Below are 21,514 nucleotides of genomic sequence, written 5' to 3'. Positions count from 1 at the left end.
CTGATAGGAGTTACCAAAAAAAAAAAGAAAACATCAGATAGGTTTGTAAACGAATTGTTGCTTTGGGTCTGCCCAGAAGAGTCCAATTATGTCTACTCTCCATGTTCTTTCTTGAGTTCAAGGTTGCCAAGCTTCCATCCATAGCAAGGCAGTAAAAGAGTCCCTTGTAGAAAACAAGATTGGTCACGGATTGGTAGAAGGGCATATTGTTTGGTAGATTTTGATAAACAATGCAGTTGTCTTCATCAAGAGAATGAAAAATATATGAATCAAGTCGGTGTTTAAGAGAATTAGCACCAAAAACAATATAATTAGAAGAAGTTGGTGGAGATGAGAAGGAAGCTACTTGAAACTGGTAAGGCTTAGGTAAATCTGGAAGTTTAGTCCTCGTTGGTGAAGGGGTTGAAGAAGAGAACACCACAAGGATATATTCTAAGCAGCAACCAACCTTTTTTTTTTTTTTTAATGAATGCAACCAACCATAATTTTTGGCACAAAGTTTTATGCATCAAGAGCATCAGCTGGCGGCTGTTCAAAAAAATATGAAATCCTGAATTGAACTTTTGGCCCCCTGAGCCAGTTGATGATAAACGATTTGCAGTTGTAGGAATATAAACAAAGAAACAAAGGTTGAACTAGGGACATCAGGTTCATTGGCAACCGTCGAGACTGACTTGGAGAAGGGAGTAATCAGATTGGATTGCAAATCGATCGCCCATCTTTTACAGAAGAAGCATTGCAGTCGCAAAGAGATTTGATATGATCAACTCTCAAAGTTTTAAGGGAAGTTCAGACAAGGATCTTGTGAAAGATTTATAGGATCAGTGGTGGAATTGTTGGGTGCTACGGTAATACACAACTTGTTTTGTATGAGACCTACATGTAAGGGTGTCAGTGGACCGGTTTTGGATTGGACTCCCTCCAGTCCAAAATCAATTTGGACGGATTGGATGGACCAATAAGACATTGGATTGGACCAATTTGATCCAAAATATTTATTAGATTGGATTGGACCTGATCCATCCGTAACAAATTTATATTGGATTGGATTGGATTAAGCCAATATCTGGTCCATTAACATAAGATAAGAATATATGTATCAATGAACCAGGTTTGGGTTGAAACCAATCTAAATTAAAATGAATTTGAATAGATTGGGCAGTCCAGGCATTGAATTAGACCAATCAAAATTGGTCCAAAACATTCATTGGATTGGATTGAACCTGATCCATTTATAATGAATTCACATTAGACTGGATCGGATTGGACCAAATCCAATCCAATTGACACCCCTACCTACATGGGCCACATCACATCATGAATGGAATAAACATGGACAGCTTAGAATTATTGGATTTGGGCCACAACATACAGCCCATGGATCTGTCTGACTCAAACGGTATAGAACCAGTATAGCTGGTGAACATGTTTCCACTCGTTTGTTGGGCACCCAGGGATACATCGTCCCCGAAGGTAAACTGTCTTCACTTCCCCACCAATAAATTACAAAAGAAAACAAAATTAGAAATGAGCCCAAAACAAAAAATCTCGATTCGCCCTTTACAAATTTGTTAACCCGTCAACAAGTGAGTTAGCAATTCCCTTCACCAACTGTATTTCATCTCAATGTCCCTGGTTGGCCATTTAAATTTTTTCTTTTCATTGATATAGTTCCACAAACCAATATTGTCTTCATTTAGCCATCTCACCACCACCTCCGCTTAAGGAAGAAATTATGAAAAAAAAAACTGTTAGCTCTGGAAATAATTAAAAACATCTGATTCCATCATATATAAGGTTCTAAATATCGATACACCTGATACGTCGGTAGGGGCGTATCAGGCAGTATCAGTTTTTTTATTTACTTTTTTTATTTTTTTCAAAACCGGTTCAAGGGGGCCGGTTTAAGGCTCCTCCACCCCTTGAACTGGTCAGAAGTCCAATACACTCTCTGTAGGGGCATATTGGGGTGCTCCCGATATGATACATATTGGACAATACGGACTTTGAACCTTGATTATGATTGACATTTACATTGGGTGGGGTTTATTTATGAATAGCATGAAACAATGTTCTCCACCTGTAACTATTTTATTCCTCTCTTTTGTTTAATTTCTTTTTGAAGCTTAGAAATGCATGCACCTAAGATTAGTCTTAGTAATAGTATTGTTTTTCTCTGTTAAATGACATTGTTAAAGAGAAGAGCAGACTATCATGTTAAACTGCCTTAGCTTGAGAATGGATGTGTTTACTCTGTTAAATGACTTGGAGAAGGGAGTAATCAGGCGTTAACCGGGTACCTGACTACAAAATCAGACGTATGCAGTTCTGGAGTTGTGCTATTGGAGTTGCTCACAGGCAGAGTGCCAGTTGACATGAAAAGGCCTCCCGGAAAAGGTGTTCTTGTATCTTGGGTATGTTCTTAGCTGTTCATATTACTTGCATTCGTAGTCAGGTTCTCTGCTCAATTATCTTCTAACATTCTCATTTGTTTTTATTGATCATCTTGCATGTGTAAAAAAAGCTTTGCCACGACTCACAGAGAGGTCGTACAGATTATGGATGCTGCTGATTACAGATGCGTGCAGTCATTAGTCCCTCTTGTAAAGCACCACAGATCAACTTCAAAGGTTGGCAGCTGCTCTAGCTTCCATAACACCAAATCTCCGACTCTGCATGAATTTGGTAAAGTCACTATGAAACTAATCAATCTGACCATGGGGATCACTGCATGTACCGATTTATTGTAGTCTTTTTACCTTTGTAGACAGAAGAAAATCTAATCCTCTTTGAGGTTCTTTGTTTAGTTTTGAGTTCACATGATGATTGCATATTACCCTTCTATCCAGCTTAAGGCTGCGTTTGGAAGCAGTGTAAAATCTGGTTTGATGTAATTTTACTCTGGTTTTACAGCTGTTTGATTGGAGTGTAAAATAAAAACGTATCAATGTAAACAAGCTTTTCAATAGATTTTTACATCAAGAATCGATGTAAAATATATCGAAAAAATCGATGTAAAAACCTCTTCTCATCTCTTCATCGGTGCAAAGGTAGTTCTCCCAGTAGTATCTCTTGGTGTCGCTGCTTCGCCGGTGAGTGTGATTCTCTCTCTCTCTCTCTCTTTTTCTCTCTCCAAGAACTGTTGTAGCAGCCACCATGACCTCAGACATCTGGTTGGCGGCCGATGTAACGTCCAAGATTCCAAGATGGAATCAGTCGGTCAGCAGTGAAAACCCAAACATGTCTTGAACAAGAGAAGCTTCTGAAACTACAGTAGCGGCAAAGAAACTCCACTTTTCGATCCCAAAATCAAAGTCAGTCTATAAGCCTAAATCTTACAAAGCTCTTATCACAGATGCAGCATATTTCGATCCCAGAGCCAGAATTATACCCCAAATTGATTTTCCGTGGGTTTCCCTGTTACTCGATTTTGTCTAGAAATCCTACATAGCTCTTGTTCTTTCTCATGTTTTCCCTTTTAATTTCATGTAAACATTTAACACCGATTCATCATTCATCCACTGATTCATCATAGAAAAATAGGGGTTCTTGTTCTCCGAGAAAACGAAAACATTTATCTCAACAACTTTTTAGGCTTTTGAAGATCATGCTCAATGTTGGACATGGAAAAAAGAGATGGACTGAGAAATCAAAGGCTTAAGCGATGCTACCTTTTACATCGTTCATCCAAACACACAAGAGTGTAAAAGGAGTATAAAGCCGGTTTGCATTTTACACTCAGAAATCTGACCGTTGTAAAATTCCATCGGTGTAATTTTGTATTTACACCGAAGCCAAAGGGTTTGCTACAAACTGCTGTAGCTGATTTCCAGATAATTGCAAAACAAGAGAATGGATGAAAAATGTTTTAATACAAGACAAGTTAACTTCTAAGCCAAAGGAATCTTTCACCTGATAAATTAACACGCTTAATGCTAATAAAGCCTTTTTCTTTTATGAATGGTGATGAAAGTTTGAATGGCGTCCATGCGCAAGGTACTTGTGCCTGGATCACAAGACAAATAGTTATTAAGCCAGACTCAGCCCATAATCAACTGGAAAATAAAGGCCTATCTCCCCAAATGAGAAGTCATGAAGAGCCATTTCTTGAGAAAATTATGCTTAAGCTCTCCATCGATTAGAGTTCAATTTAACTCATGAACCATAGCTTCATGCCACTGGATTTGGATGGTATACGATGAAATATAAATGGCTGTTTGAAAAATTAAAAGGAAAAGAAAAAAAAAAAGAACAAAGTTGATTAAGAAATAAAATGAAAGTTTGGATAGTTCAAAATTCATGCCAAATATGGAATAAGTTTGAGTTTCAACCATCGATGTCTTTATTTTGTATTGTCACTCTAATTGAGAATGTGAGACAATTCAGAGAAGACCTTATAACCATAAGATCACAATACCCCCTCCCCCCCACCAAAAAAAAAGATGGGTCTAATTCACTTATTAATATAAGTACATACAACAGCATCAACTGCTCTCTATTCTATTTCCTATTGACAGAAGGAAATGAGGAATATAACTGTTATTATCAGTAAAAAAAATGAATTGCAAAACAATCTACCAATGTTCTTTTTTTAACCAAGTACCACAACGCCAAAAAATGGGAAGTAAGCCACTAGTAGCACTATCACTGGAAAACACAGGCAGTATGTCTACTCTTCGCCTACTTTGAAAAAGGTGTAGGATAAGATCAAATTGTTGACACCATCCATTCTAGGGTCCGTCTCAAATTCAGGGTCAATATAGAAGAAGACCTGCAAATTGAGACAGAATTGCATCATTTTGCATAAATGAAGCTATCAACAGTATTATAAAGGAGGGCAAGAAACCTACCGGCATGTCAATCTGCTCTCCTGGAAGAAGTCGTTGCTCCTCAAAGCAAAAGCATTGTATTTTGTTGAAATATACTGCAGCCTGCAAAAAAGGTCTCACCCTGATCATTCCACCTCCCAAATCAACCAGAATACACATGTTTTTTAATGCATAGCTTGTAGTTTATCAATGAAGATATAAAAACGGTATGATTCACTAGCAAGGATCGTTGTGTAAAATATAAAAAGTGCCACTATGTTCAACAGGACAGAGTCACAAAATGTGATGTTCATACATCAAAAGAAAAGGCACCGTATTGACATATTGGATGGAATACTCGTATCCTTGTCCTAGATTTGAAATATGAATAGTCACATTTCTCTTTCCTATTCAATTTGGTAGACATGGCAATTTAGTAGCTGACAAATGGGCACTTGGGCAGTAATTTTTTTGATAATCAACAATGAAGAGTTTCATTTAATAAAAATGAACCAAATTGTAAAAAAAAAAAAAAAAACATTATTTATTTGGTGTACAGACTACAATTTGGCCCCTGCCCCCAAGGACCCAGCAGACCCCAATCAAATGCTTGCCTTATCACACCTGCTTTTGCTAAATCATTTCCAGATCTAGGAATCCACCTGAACGAGCAATTTATATTTCTTCCCAAGTCCCTAGCTTCTCTCACTAAAAATAGAAGCTTCAATGAAGGTTCTTCTTCTGATTCAAGCCACAAAACGGCCACTTGATAGTCACCTTCTGTGATCATATTTCTCCAGTTTTGGTGGTTAGATAGTTTCAGTCCTTGAATTATGGCCATAATCTCATCCCTCAAGAATCTTCCATGTCCAATGGGTCCCAAAACAACAGCAGAAAATGGCCACTTGACAGTCACTTGTGGTCATATTTCTACAGCTTTGCTGGTTAGATAATTTCAATCCTTGATTTTTTAACTGAATAATTTCATTCATTAAAAGTTACAACAGTGCAATGAAAGGTGGCAGATAAGCTCTCTTAACTCTCCCCAACCACTATACAAGATTACAACTGTTGGTGTGAAAACTTTATTCGCATGCAACATAATTCACTCAATCAAGTGATTGAGTTTTTATTATTTTCAGTAAGGCCCATTCAGGGAATTATATGAATTGTTCCCCTTAATTACATCTCCACAAGAAAGTAGAGAACACCTTTTGATTCTGACTTATAGAAATGAATGCATATTACAAAAGAAAAGAATAATAGAGTACTTAAAAAGAACTTTTCATTTGCATTTCTTTTACATCAAGTGTACAAGAATGAGAAGAAAAAAATACAATTGAGAAACTCTACAACAATACATTTCTCTCTTTTCTTTTTGATACAAGGAAGATTTCCTTCTCACTCCTTTCTTCACAATGAGTTGTAGTCGATCAAATGAAATTATGACTGTAGACAACCTTAATCCTTTGGATTTTTGCGTACAAGAAGGGAACCGTAGTCAATCAAATTGAATATTTGACTATAGACAGTTTTTATCCCCCTATCCTTCATTTTCATTTGAAGGGAACCATAATCAGCCCTTGAGAATTAGACTGTAGATGGTTTAATCCCCAACTTTGTCTTGAAAGAGGGACCATAATCAACCAAGTAGAGGCACCTGGTCATAGATGGTTTATTTCCCCCTATTTCCTTTCTCAAAAGTGAAAATAAAAGAGAGAGAAGGAAGAATACAGAACAGAAAACATATATATAGGAAGTATTCACAGAGAGGACTTTCCTTTTCCTACCTGTATTAGTGAGACTTCTTTTCCTTCCCTGTCTTCCCTTGAGCACTTCTCTTTTCTTCTCTCTTTATCTTGGCTATTCTTAAGAATCTCTTAAGACAAATTTCTCCGAAGAGGGCCTTCTAGCTTCTCCTCAAGGAGCCTAAATAGGGAGTGGGGTAGTTATGTAACTACCTCCTCCTCCTCCTAGGTGAAGGACACCTGTCCCTCCCACTTAAAAAGAGAAAACTCCCATACGGGACACTTTTTTTATAGTTTTGATGATTTAGCTAGCAGACTAGCTAATCCACTTATTTGGGTTATGAATTATTTAAATATTATTTGGATTAAAAAATCATTCAACAACAACATAGCCCAGAAAATTGGATTCCTTCTAACCCCTTGTTTAGCCAACGCATCTCAAAACCATTAGCTTCTCTTTTCACCCAAATCAGCTTCAGTTCCAATTCTTGTGTTAGCCACTTAACTTCCTTTTTTTCATTAATAATCCCATCAACCCAACTCTTCCTCCTTTCAAAGCCAATTAATAACCAACTTTGAATCCCCTTCTATTATCAGCTTAAAAATATTCAAATCCTTGGCTTTTTGAACTTCTTCCAATGACAGCTTTAGGGAGTCTCCTACACCTAAGGGACCAGAAAAAAGAGAAATTATTTTACTTTCATCATTTCTGAAAATTCCTCCCATACCTGAAGGACCTGGATTTCCTTCACCACTACCGTCAAAGTTCAGATTAATGAAACCACTGAAAGGAGGGGACCAAGATAACCTTGTACCAACCTTCAAAGGAGCAGAATCAGTTACTTCCTTCCAACTTCTCATCAAATTGATAGATGAAATATCCTCGAATAAATTTTAGGGTTTTCACCAAATGTAACACTCTAATGGTGATGGATTCAATAAGGACATCCCTACTCCTTTTTTCTGCAAATGTTCTCAGGTTCCTCTCTTCCCAAATAGTCCAACATACTGCTGCTCTCATGCACTTCCACAAAAGTCTTCCCCTCTTCTTCCTTCAGCTAACAAAGGTTGGACTAAAAAGTAGAGGTGCAAGTTGGGCAGGCTGGGCCAGGTTTTAGCTCAACCCAAGCCCAATCCTAAGAATTGGGCCTAAAGCCCAAACCCGGCCCAAGCCTGAGGTCAAGCCCGAACTATTCAGCCTGAGCCCAGCCCACACTAAAAATTTATATACATGCGCATGTATGTATGCATGTATACATATATGTATAGTTTATTAAAAAAATATGCATACATACATACATACATACAAAAAATTTAAAAGCCCAAACTTATGGGCCCAGGTCCAGCCCAAGGACTGAAAATTTAAGCCCAACCATGTAAAATTGTGGGTTGGGTCAATTTGGGCCCACCCAAGTTGCAGCCCTACTAAAAAGGCTTTGTACATTTGGCAGAGGGTTCCACCTACATCTAAACAAGGAGAAAAACCATTCCCAAATTGATGACACAAAGAGGCAGAAGATTAATAAGTGATGAGAAGACTCATTATTAGCCTTACAAACTACAACGGAGACACCAGTGAGGGGATAAGCACCAATTAGACCTTTTCCTCTGAAGCAAATCACAGGTATTAAATCTTTCCATAAACACTTCCCAAAAGAAGCCTCCATTCCTAGGTGGAATTGGCTTACTCAAAACCTCTTTTATTGGAAACAATATGCCCAAACTATCACTCAGTTGGTTTAAGGACACAAGGAAAGAGGTACACATGAAAGAACCCAACGGGAAGAGTCCAAATTCGACAATCAACATCTTAAAGGGCTCAAAAACACCCCTTCAAGACTTTGGATCAAAGACAGAGTGCCGGTTAATACGCAATCACACAAACCTCTGATAAAACCCAAATCCCAATCAAACCCTGGGTTAGAATTGGAATGAACCACAAATGAGGCAATAGGCTCATTCTTTCGATTAGAAATTGCATTAAGGGAAGGGAATTGTTCTTTTAATGGTGAGATGCTCAACCAAACGTGTCCCAAAAAATTTACAAGATTACCAGAACTGAGATTATACCTGATATGTAGCAAGAAGATACGAAGGATTGCATGGATAGACTTCCAAGGAGAACTTTTTGTAGCTCTAACCAAAACTCTAGCATCCCAACCATCAACCACAAGCCCATGGATACTTAGAATTACCTACCTTTACCCACAACTTATCCCTATCAACTAGAAACCTCCTAAGCCATTTAGCTAGCAAAGCCACATTCCTTTCCTGAATATTCCAAACCTAACCCCTCCAAACTTTTTGCTTCTTCTGACTACATCCCAACCCTTCTTTTCCTCCCCTGGCTCCTACAAAAAATCCCTCATCATTTTTTCTAACCTCTTACTTACTAGCCCCCACTAGAATCCTAAAAATTGAAAGAAAGCACACTGAACAAATAACTTTTCCATGTGGCCAACTTTTTAGTAAACCCCTCAATTATCATATTCCAAAAATTGTTGCCTCTTGGATTATCCACCAAAGGCAAGCCCAAATAGTTTATTGGCCACTCATTAAGCAACCTTACACCCTAAAGTTCCAACCCCTTCTGCTATTTCTCTCCCCTCCATATCGATGCCCACAAGACAACTTTTTTCCCAATTGATTTTCAGATTCGACATCTTTTCAAAGGCAAAATACAATTATCCTCAAACTTCACACCCATCTAGGATCACCACCATCACAAAAAATAATGGTATCATCAACAAGCTACAAGTGGATACCCCTTAAGTTTCTAGAATCAGCTCTAGAAATCAATCTACCAAGCACATCTGCTATTAAGATCAATAAGAATAGAGGGAAATGGGGTCCCCTTGTCTTAGTCCCCTAAAGGCATGGAAATGATCCACCACAGTTCCATTAACCAAAATAGATTAATGATAAGCCCTAACACATCATGATATCCATTTGCGCCATCTATCATCAAATAAAGTTTTCAAGAACCTCTAGCAAAATTGAATCTCCCCCTCTTTTGGGCTTCTCGAGACACCATTTCTACCGTCCATTTGTTTGAAGATCTGATGGTTTGTATTCCCCATCTCTTCATCTTCTTCATCCTCCCTTTCACCGGACTCCGACCGTCAGGATCTCTGCCTCTTCCCCTGAAATGGTGTGGGAAGGCTAGTCGTTGCTTCTCTTTCATGTTCTTTTGAAGACAAACTCTCCTCCATGTCTTCAATAATAAGGGTTTCTGAATCCTCTCTTCCCCCCCCCCTACTTTCAAAGGGTTCCATCTTCTAGCTGACGGGAGGACCTCCGACCAGATTTTGACTGTGAATAGAACCTTACCACCAACAACTTCCACACTATCAGGGATGTTTTCACCACCATGCACCTTCATCCTGACCCACTCACAGGTTTCGAGTTCCGTCGGAGAATCGTCAATTTCCAGGAATCCCCCACATCTATCCCCAATCGCCTTGATCACACTCGGACACCAGAGGATTAGGGGAAAGCCAAAAATCCTTATCCAGATTGGGTTGTCGTGGACAGAATCAGAATCCACTTCTGGGTAGAAGCATCCGGCACTTGCCCCCCACTAGTCCAGAAGAAGTTGATTTCTTCCCATCCACCACAGGCCATTTCTATGAATCCAACCTGTATCTTCCTTCAACAGAAGAATAAAGAGGAAAAGGTCATTCACCATTTTCTTTACCTTCACAACTCCCACCTCCCTCCATACTCTCTTCACCCAGTCCCTTACTTCTCTCACCCCTACTCCCCACCAAAATCTCCCCACAAGGCAGCTTCTTAAGAATTTTTTCCTTGCGTCTACACCCCCCCCCCCGGTTGGTCAATAAACATGACCACACTATCATCACACTGCTTCAGCTCTGTTGCACCATACTCCGACCACACACCAGCTCCCGCTGCTTTGCTATAGGTAAAATTTTTCCTCATTCTTGCATCCGAACCTCCCCAACTATACCAATTCTCTAACTCCCATCTCCTTCTCCCCACAAGGGTTTTCTTTGGAATTTCTCTTCGAAACATTTGGGATCTCCACCGAATCAGCCTCCACTTTCTCCAACCTTAAGCCACCATCACCTCCGACCTGTTTCTTGTCGTCGATCGCCAGAGATAATCACATCATTCATAATGAGATTCTTTCATAACCAAAATTGTCTTACATACCTGCCAATTAGATATTGTGGCCTAGCCTTCTAGGGGACTGTGGTCTAGTCCTTATAATGTCAGACATTAAATATTGTGGTTTGGTCCCTAGACTATTAGAGGCCTCATACAATTTAGCTCAATCCAGACCATCAATCCACATCCTTTCAGCAAAGGGACTCCTAAATATTGATTTAAAGTGATCAACAAAAGCCCTAGCAATCTGATTATGTTGGTTTAAAGTAACTCCCTCCACTACCAATTTTGAGACAATTTTCTCCTCCTACTGTTAGCCAAGGCATGAAAGAATTTTGATTTTCTATCACCCTCCTTAACCAAATTATTCCTTGATTTATATCTCCAGATGATCTCTTCCTACAACAGTATATCTTCCAATTTCCTCCTCAATGTCCACCTTTCTTCAAAAGTGCCTAAAGTTTCCTTTGAATCAAAATCCTCAATTCTGTTAATCACCCATTGCTTCTTCTTCCCCAACCTTCCAAACTGTTGGATGTTTCATTCCTTAATTTTAGCTTTAATTTCCTTCAATTTCCAATGAAATCCATACGCTTCCATTGCACCCTTGGATTACTGCCCTCCCACCATTCCTTGACTTTCTCCATAAAACCATTAGAACACAGCCACATGTTCTCAATCCTTGAATTATGACCATAACCTCAGGCCTTCAAGGACTTTCATCTCTAACCACACCACCAACACTTGAGTCTTCAGGATTACCAAGATGGCAGCCATCAAAGTTAGTTTTAAACTTCCTGCTGGAGGCGGTTTCCTGGCTGACAATTCTTGGTAACCTCTTATTGGCACTACCAGCCATGATCAGCCATCCTCTTATGAGATCATCCATCCTAACATCTTTAAATTCCTCACAGGTCAATTACATCCTCTATACTATGTTCTTTGTTTTCAAATACCCTAGCATTTCTCTCCTTCCATATGTTCCATAAGATAGCTATTAAGAGCTTCTTCTTCTTCCTTAACAGACCATAATCTAAATAGAGGAATTTAAAATTGAACTGCTGGATTTTAAATAAAGGTGTACCAGTTTATGACCATTATAAGACATGGCAAAGGATAGACAATCCTTACAAAAGTCACATTGAACTTTTGTCTTAGCTTGATGGACGCCTCTGCTTGTTGTGGTGCAAGTATCTGCTAATAGTTCTCTCTCTCTCTCTCTCTCTCTCTCTCTCTCTCTCTCTCTCTCTCTCTCTCTCTCTCTCTCTCTCTCTCTCTCTCTCTCTCTCTCTCTCTCTCTCTCTCTATATATATATATATATATATATATATATGCTGATAGTCTGTACTTTCTCCTATGGTTAACGAAATGGCTTCACTTACCAAAAAACCACAAAAACAAACAAGTTATAACCAGTATTCTAAAAGGTACATTATGCCTTTCCACAAAATGAGCCTTAAGGAGAACCTCTCAAGGCCTAACCTTCAGGCTTAGACCTGAAAGCATAAGGTACATCCCCTATTCTTTAAGATGCCTAATGTAAGAACATGTGCATTTCATATATTATTAGAAGTAGCCTTCTCATTACAAGAGCAACTTATGTGTAGATACATATGCATGTGCACATGCTGTATTTTTATTTTTAATGGACCACACAAAGGGGGATAGCCCTACCAACAAACTCCAATGGCCCAACCCCCCCGACCCTGATAAGGTTGGGTCCAATCCCAGGTCTCAACTACAGCCAGCCAGAGACTTTACCAGCAAGCCATCTGGCACCTCCGTGTATCTATAATTTAACATTTTTAAAACAATTTTTGATAGTTATTAAAGGATTTTTTTTATTATGCAACTAATTTCTTCAAAACTCCTATTCTTGTCATCCTTGTTTATATGGTCATTTATTTTGTCAATATAATCCTCCTATAGAAAAATATAATTGTTGATTCAGTGGTAAAATTAAGGCTTGACAAGTCTGAAACAAAAGTTCAAGTCTGAGAGCAGCCGCTTTGTGAAAAAAGTTCCAATCTACCTCTCCCAAGACCCTGGATGGCTGGGACTATCTTGGGTGATACACAAAAATATAATCCTTCTTGTGCATATATGTCTACGCTTTTCCTCATTAGTTTCGTTTCTTTTAAAAATGTGCTTACTCATGCCTCAAGGCTTATGTTTCATGCATCTAGAGGTTTTTGTACCTGATCTAATGCCTCCACATTTTCAAACAATGTCTATTGACTTAACGAACTATGACCACAAAATTTGTTGATCAAAAGAAAAAAAAAAACTGACCACAAAAATGTGAACAGAATTGCAGAGCATATAATAATTAGATTTAAAATACCATGGTTGCTACAATAGAAAGGTTTGTGCTATAGATACATTCTTTTTTTGAAGAAGGTAAAGTATTGTATTGCAAAAGAAACCTAATTACATCAGCCCATGTACAATGAGAACCTGTACATTGGGAATTTACAAAAAGATCTCTGAGAAATCAGATAAAAAAAGGTCCAGCTTGCAAAAAAGGTGATTCACAAGAAACTATGACCCCTCCCCATCAAGGATTACAATATTAAATGTTGATAAAATGAAATTTACAAATAGGCATGGATTCAAAATATGAACACCTTGTTTCTGTATGTATTTTTTACAGTAAAACACCCCACAATGAAAATCTTTTGGTTTGTAACTATTAACATAACACAAAAGCTAATTTCAAGGCTCATAAGTACAAGAAATCTCAAAAACCTTTTAATAGCATCCTTTGTGAAATCTCAAAACCCTCATATCATATGACATCCTTGGAATAGAAATTAAAAGATATACCATGCCAAGAGAGAATTTAACATACATCTACCTTCTCTAAGATCGCACAAAATATTCCTAAAATATTTTCCATTTTATTATTATCTTTTTGGGGGGAATTGATTTTGGAGGCATCTATTCCTCATAATTTCCACTTAAAACATCCACATTCTTCAAAGAAACTGCATTGTTATGGTTCAATCATCTCCATTCGATCAAACCAGTGAGGAAAAGTCATCTTCAAAGATTCCAGTTCGTGTTCTTGTCACAACTTTCAGTCCTCTGATTGCATGCTTATCTGCTGTTTCTGCTAATCAAGTATGCCTTTCTTCAATCAGACAAAAATAATGAATCATTTATTTACAGGAATTCACCAATTCGAGTTTGCATTGAACCAGCTCAGATTATACATTATTGGGAGATGCAAAACTAGAGTAGAGATACATTAAGAATTAAAAAGAAAGCAATACAAAAGATGGTATTTAATTAATGGACCAAAAAAAAAACAATAAGTGATTATCCAACTATGCAATTAGGAAGTACCTTCATTGGGGTGACATTGTACGTAGAAACACCAGTAATAGGAGTTGAGCTTCGGTTTTGAGCAGTGTAAAATGCAAGTGCACTTTCTCCTGGCTTGACCCTTACCTGCAAATTATAAACCAAAGTCATTACATAGTGAACTCATACTTTGTGCATCTGAGAAAAAAGGAATATTATAAAAGAGCAAACTTCTCTTTGTGTAGGGACAAACTTCCATGGCATCCCATCTGCTACATCAGCATTGAACTGCACCACAACCTCCCTATGCACATAAAACCAAAGAAAATTTTGAGGAACAAGGATGAAACAAGTTTGTAAACAATAAAATCTAAAAATCAAAATGCAGAGAAGATTAGAAGAATACATTTCAAATGAAGATAAAAGACTAAGAAAGGCATAAATCGATGGACCATAGTTCTTTAAACCAACAGGGATCACTTAACATGTGTAGGAAAAAGATGGCTTTCAGAATGAAAACCAAATTTAATTAAATTTAATTTCGGGATTCCGAATTCAATGCTTAGAGAAGAGACTCTTCATGAGTATAGTGGGAACAAGTGAAATGCAGCATGCCTAGCTTAATCCCAGATTCAGCCCATCCCTTTTCATTATTACAACAGGGAAAGGTATTTTAATCTCATCTTAAATGCCTTTATCTTTATCTAAGTTCTTAAAACAAAGTCTACATAATCAAGTTGATGAAAAATCAATAAAAAAAAGAACTTAACCCAAAACAGAACAAAGAAGCCCCTTGTACTAATTGACAAACTCAAAATTTAATCTTGACTGACAATCTCAACATGGAGATGCAAATACCTAATTTCTTAGACTGCTTGTGGCAGAGAAAAAAAGAGAGTTGCAAGTGAGAAAGTTGTTAGCAAACTATTATCAATCAAACAACTGACTTTTTTAGACTCCTAATCAGAGAGATTGCTAACTCCTCTATAAACCAATAAATATGGGCTCATTACAGAGTATCAAATTGGTTAAAGACTCGGCTCAAAGTTGGGTAGATTCTCATACTTTGAAACAATATGATGCAGGACAACCTGCAAAAAGAAAAAAGAAGATAAAAATAACCCAGGAATCAGCAGCTAGAGGAACTTATAAGAACCAACACCTAATAATTGCTTGAAGGAATCAACACCACTAACAAAGGTAGAATTACTCCAACATTTAACAGGAATACTAACACTTTATTATTTGATATCAAAAAAAAAAAAAAGAGGATAAGTTGGTCAGTCCTTTCCCTTTGTTTTCTAACCTTAACACCAACTAAGAAACACTACTAACAAATGAACTAGGACTATGACAAGTCTTACCTGATTTGGGAATGACTCTAACATAATAACATAACTTTCAAATCCAATAAGAAAACTGAGTCTTACTGTAATTACGAAAGCCAGCTCTTAATCAATTAGAATTACCAACAAACTATAAATAATTATTAAATGGCTACAGAAAGATTACAGCAATACACTTTTGTTGGTGCCTATTTTTAGTTGCCAATCATGTGCATAGCCCCGTTTATAGTAGGGCAAGATCAATGGGTTGGAGGATGACCTGACCCTGTTTGATAACCTTTTGAGATCTCGCCAGTTAGCCATGAATATCTTCTCCTTGGCCTAGACCATCTTGGTTACTCTCATTTGGATCAGTCCAGATCACCTTGGTTTTCCTACTTTATCCAATATGTAGAGTAGATGTCCTATCACCGTCCTACTGTTGGACCACATGACCCCAACCTAAGACATTGGGTAAATGAAAGACAGAATGACGGATGCCTTATCCTTCAAGGAAGAGCTGCATCTCTTTCACCCTCTACCTAACAAAGTGTATTAGCATTACTTTTAGAAGATGCTTTGTTTTATTTTGTTCTCACTCCCTAAATAAGAGTAACGGATTACATTTTGTGGACAAAATAACACAGACTCAACTTTGAGGAACTAGCACAAAATCAGCCGTCTCTCCATTTCCCCCTTCTTACTTTACTATTCTTCTCTTCTCTTTCTTCTCCAGCAGAGACGTAGCATTGATTGGCATGTTGCTAAGTAGCCACTCTGGTTCAGATGAAAACACTCCAAAACACCAACACCCACACCTTTACTATCAAAAAAAAAAAATTAAATAATAGATTTGATGCAATGAGAAGTTAATTACAAGAAGGATGGACATATGCAGAATATGCAGATAGCTATCCTAAAATGTTCAGTTTTGATGTATTACATCAAACAGTGTCAAGGGGTTTTTCTTATTTATGACTAGACTCCTTTATAAATTATTTGAGAACTAGTCTGGGAGAAACTTTTGCTACCGTCTAATATACAGAAGAAGAGATAAACTCTGGTGTAGCCCAAAATCTTTTTATTGTCATGAATTTGAATAGCATTCCTCTCATCCTCTGTAACCATGGCAGGACTATTCCATATTAAGTTAATGTAACAGTAACTAACATTTCATAGAACAAATGCTCTGTATTGCATACAACCACCATAATTAAAATGATCCCGACATCTTGAGAATTATTCAGAAAGCATATCACAATAAAACGAAAATTTAACGAGAAATATTCCAAGATATTCCTAACGCCTTTTTCAGACATGCCTTGCCAAAATAGTAAAGTAAAAGTAATAAAACAAACAACATAGACATACACCTTGTAGGGGCAGATCCATCTTGAGCATGTCTTGCAATCTTTTCCTCAACAGTCTGCAGAGACCCATGCCTTGTCACAAGGGATAAAGGATCATTCAGAAAATAAACCCCCTAAAAGCTGGGATTTTAATGAGAAATCCAACACGGTTTTTAATTAATTAAAAATGAGAAAAATAAGAATTAGGTCTCACCTCGCGTCGTTGAACAGTGCCCCCATAACCAGTAGCTTGACAGAATCTCCTGTAAAGTGGAACAGCTGCATAAGTACAACCCACCATAACGCAAGCCACTGCTGTTAAGTACACAAGAGTCTTCTTTGACTTTCGCTCTCTTGCAGCCTGTGCAGTCTGAGTCGTATAACCCCTCCTCACCCAGGGACCCACAGTCGACGAAGAACATCTCGGCAGATTCCGGGAAGCAAAAGTCGTTGAAACACAATTGCAGTTAACACCGAATGGCCTCATATAAGTAAATTCACGCCTTGAAGTGAAACCCCAAAACTGAGAACCGCCCAAAATGGATCCGCCATTGAAGTCCAATCCTAAAGCTTCTTTTACTTGCTTGGTTTCAAAGAGAAAAGGGCGTGAGTTCTTCAAACAAGGTAGGGGAGGGATTTTCTTAGACAGCAGCCTTGAACAGAACATGTTTGCCGTAGAGATGAAAATTCGATGAATGAATCAATAAATCAAAGAAAAGTGGACCATCTCTTCTTAACCTTCTCTCTAGTTGATTTTCGATCATCACATTCACAGGCTGTGAATCACAGCCCACAGGAAAATAACAAAATACATTAGGGTCCGTTTGGTTAACGGGAATGGGTTGGAACCGAAATGGTAATAGCCCTTTGGTAGGGCGGAATGGGATTCCCATTCTCATTTCTGGGCTCTGGCCGTATGACATTCCATTTCAAGGAATAGTCATTCGACATTTCGACTCATTCCACACTCCTCCGATAAGAATTTCCTTCTATTTGGCAAAAATAAATAAATAAATAAATAAGAAATGCCAAGTGACTTAAAAATCCTCAAACCCTATTTTTCTTTATACAATGTCAGTCCTCCTTTCAATTAATGCATATTGATGAGTGGTGATTTGGCTCGACGTATTCATGCATAGATATGTGGAAGCAACCTGCTGATCGGGCATTAACTTAGCATTCCTTGCCACTTCAACGAGTCAGGTCACATTGGATATTTCAAGGCTCGGGCACCTTGGCCAAGATCAAGGTCCGAGTAGCTCATGATGACTCAACCTGTTGAGGTGACAAATAGCCAACTTCTAGCACCGTCCTAGCAACTCACACGTCTGCATGTCTTATCCTTGTCTCACCCGAATCGGACGGACTCGACAAGCCTTATCAGTTAGCACGAAATCCACCTCCTAGTGCGGAATGGACTCCTAACAGCACGGGCCAAAGATCTCGGAAGTGTTTCGTGATACCTACGATAGCTCACCTATATAAAAGCATCAACTCCCAACAACATAAGGTACACGCGATTTGCTACTCACTAGCCTACTAGCATACAAATATTCAACTTGCCCAACTAAGTACTAACTTAAGCATCGAAGTACCCAAACTAGGTAAACCACCCCAGGTCCTCTGAACCTTCCTCATTTGCAGTTCGACCAGCCAGTAAAGCAGACTGACATCTGAATTGCCCTCCAATTAGGAGTATCAAAATCACGCTCCATCACATATCTTATAGGATCACATTCAAATTCTCATTTGAACTAAACAACTTGGGAGATAGATAGACTATTCTTAATTTGATTTTAGGACACATTGGTTTGGTTTTGATTCTAATCATAAACCAAACAGACCCTTAGAATTACAAATAATATGATTCTCCTAATGACGATTAGGGGTGCAAGTAGGGCTGATTAGGTTGGGTTGAGGTCAATCCTAACTCCACTCAAGTTGTTTAACTCACTACTTTAACTCTAACCCAGCCCTACTACATCAGGTTGGGTTTGGGTTGGTCCGATTTCTCTACTTCCTCTTTTTAGATGTATCCATTTCCTAGAAGGGGGTGTTTGACAACATCAACCCTTAGGGTTCATCTCAATTTAATATTATCATTATTGTGTGTAAAAGACTATAGTACTATAGTTATCATGTTTTAGGAAAAAAATGCATTAAAACTTAAAATTTTTTGACATATAGTATCTATGCATATATGTTCAATATGGATCAGGTTGAACAAGGTTTCCACCCCAACTCAAGACAAAATTAAATCAGATCCGTACTTTTCAACCCTAACCCTAATCCAAACTTCTGCCCAACCCAACCCTAGTTTTTGGGGAAGTTAATCTAGCCCAAGTTGCAGCTCAATCTGATTGGTAGTTGTAATTTTTAAACCAGTGTTTTCTGAATGCCCTCAATTCTAAATTCTCTACAGTTCTACTTGTAAAGAACCCGTGGCCAATCCCATTAAATGGGAGTATGATAGAGATATGCATAGGCTTGACACTGGTACTCGAAAATCCAAGGCCCAATTCAATTATCTCAGATTTCGGATGATGAATTTATTTAATCAGATCAGATTTAGATTTGACTCCATCTAATCTGGTTAAAATCCGAATCTGATTATATAATAATATTTATTAATTTTAATATATAAATTTTATATACTTATATTTAAAATTATAAAAATATATTTTATATATTATATTACATATAAATTTATATATATAACAAATTTAATATGTTATATTTAAATTAATTTATTATATATATAAATTGAAAAATAAATATTTTTTTATTTTTTTGATATTTAAAAAAATTAAAACAGATAAATTAAATCCGAATTTAACCCGAATCCATTAAGATTCGAATTCAAATCTTAAAATTCAATTGAGTTTTGGATCAGATTCGGATGTAGGTTCTCACGATCCAATTGGAGGTAAATTTTGTTGCATCTTATTCGAGAACAGTCCGATTACAGCCCTGGATATACGTCATTTTAATGAAGCGTGATCCGAAGGTAACCCAAGGTGGGGCTACAAATGGATAGGTTGAACCAGATATAGGTAATCCAAATGTGATCCGTTTATATTCGGATTGGAACAGAATCTTATCCGTCAATTTAATATTGATTTTGAATAGAATTAATAAATTATAATTAAAATGATCAAAATATTATTTGTTGATAATAAAACAAAATCATGAATACTATGAAAAAAATTCCTTTAAACTTGAACCTTACCAAATACTTGAAAACTAAGTCTATTTTTAATCAAAATACATAGCCCTGACTCCTTCATGTTGGAAACAAATGTTCAGTACCGGAGAAAAGTTTTTGAAATGTAATTTCATATGTAAAATTAGGGAGTGTTCGGTAACATGAATTGTTTTTCTTGTTGCTGGTTCCAAAAATAAATTAAAATCATTTTATCTAAAAACAGACCATTTCTTAAAATAAAAATAAAATAAACATGTTATTGGTTGTATATATATGTTTTTGTTTTCAAAATTGAAATCAAAAACATGTTCCTGAATCTGATTTCAAACATGTTTTCATTTAAGTACTCAACACCATGTTCAATAAACCATACAATTTATTTAAAACAATATATATATATATATGTTCTTGGTTGTATATATGTTTTTGTTTTCAAAAGTGAAATAAAAAACATGTTCTTGAATAATCCTTGCCTTCATCTAGGTCAAAATAAACTCCCTTGTGTTTTTCACGTGCCCCTTTGCAAGGGCTGTTTGGATTGTGTTATAGATGGGGCTGAATGTGGAAGGTAACAAATGGTCTTTGGGTTGTGGGTTGCCCTTCGAAAACCTTGGACATAATCCTTGGAAAGAAGATATATTGTTTATGTTGTAATGTTAATTGATGCAGTGCAATCCGGGCACTCCTAATTGGCGGATGTCTGGTTCCTAGCTGGCGACGGAAGGTACTTGAGAAGAGAAAGGTGAAGGATTCCCGGGGAGATTGCCTGGTGGGAATACTCCGATGCTTAAGTTAGGACTCTGAGAAAGTTGTAAGAAATGCAAAGAGAGCAAAGAGTGCAAATAGCGCTAGATTAGTTCAATTACCTTCGCCCCTTGGAAACCGGGGCCTTTAAATACAGATGTTCTTGTCAAATCGGGTGTAACCGCCATTGGCCCTCTATCGCAGCCGTTATTTTCCAGCGCTGTGCAGGTAACCGTTGCAGAGTGCTGCCCAATCAAATGAGAGACACAACTCGGAAATGATAGGCACGACACCACCTGTCAAGAGACGTGGGTGCAGTCCGTCAGGCTGGCAGGGATTGCGCCGTCAGTTAGGAGACATGGTGCAGTCTGACGGGTACGGTCTTGTTAGATAAGAAGCTTCTTGAAAATGCCGCGTCGCTTAATAGCGAGCTGCCTTGTAGCGATATATCCCATAGCAAGCTGCCTTGTAGCGAGCTCCTGGAGGTATTCCGAGGTGATTCCACCTGAGGTTGCCTTTGAGGTGGCCCTCTTGCCTAAGTATTGGAGCGAGCTGATTGTCCGAGCTCGCGAGATGGGATAGACTTAACTTGGAGTGTTCCCTTTCAGCATACTGGGGTCCTTGAGCTCGCGCTGTAGTGAGCTTGTTCCGTGGAGAGCTGTAATGTAGCGAGCTGACCTGCGATGACTTTAACGACCTCGTTACTTAGTTGTAGCTAGGTTGTCACGCTAAGTTGTTACTTATGTCGAGTCATGTCCATGCGTCGCCTTCTTAAGAGATCGGGTCAAATCACCCTCCATCAATTGCCCCCCACTCCTCGGGCTAAGGGTCTCACTCTTTGCGCGAGGAGTCCATGAGGTGACAGGCGGATTTGACCCAAAATTCAAATTGGATTGA

The 21,514-nt window shown here is 37.9% G+C and overlaps 1 protein-coding gene across 1 annotated transcript; it reads right to left on the bottom strand.

Annotated features, from left to right (window-relative positions):
- Positions 1-4,318: 4,318 nt before the first annotated feature.
- On the bottom strand, positions 4,319-17,565 carry LOC148877456 (cytochrome c oxidase assembly protein CtaG / Cox11 family). Its single transcript, XM_088941456.1, has 6 exons — positions 16,883-17,565; positions 16,693-16,745; positions 14,226-14,298; positions 14,037-14,141; positions 4,851-4,931; positions 4,319-4,771 (listed from the first exon to the last, which is right to left on the bottom strand). The coding sequence occupies exons 1-6, from the start codon at positions 17,333-17,335 to the stop codon at positions 4,670-4,672; spliced, it is 867 nt and encodes a 288-aa protein (XP_088797582.1). The 5' UTR covers positions 17,336-17,565; the 3' UTR covers positions 4,319-4,669.
- Positions 17,566-21,514: the final 3,949 nt, after the last annotated feature.

The sequence above is a fragment of the Nelumbo lutea genome, chromosome 1 (genome assembly GCF_056320005.1).
Source record: "Nelumbo lutea isolate HS-2025 chromosome 1, American lotus-T2T, whole genome shotgun sequence".
NCBI lineage: Eukaryota > Viridiplantae > Streptophyta > Magnoliopsida > Proteales > Nelumbonaceae > Nelumbo > Nelumbo lutea.
The sequence above is the reverse complement of the archived record's forward strand: the minus strand, read 5'-3'. Positions and strand labels throughout refer to the sequence as shown.

Coding starts and splice junctions, on each gene's coding strand:
- LOC148877456 (XM_088941456.1), bottom strand. CDS start 17,335: ATGTTCTGTTCAAGGCTGCTGTCTAAGAAAATCCCTCCCCTACCTTGT. Junction 16,746..16,882: donor GCACTGTTCAACGACGCGAG/GTGAGACCTAAT, acceptor GGGTCTCTGCAG/ACTGTTGAGGAAAAGATTGC. Junction 4,932..14,036: donor ACAATGTCACCCCAATGAAG/GTACTTCCTAAT, acceptor CCTTTTTTGCAG/GCTGCAGTATATTTCAACAA.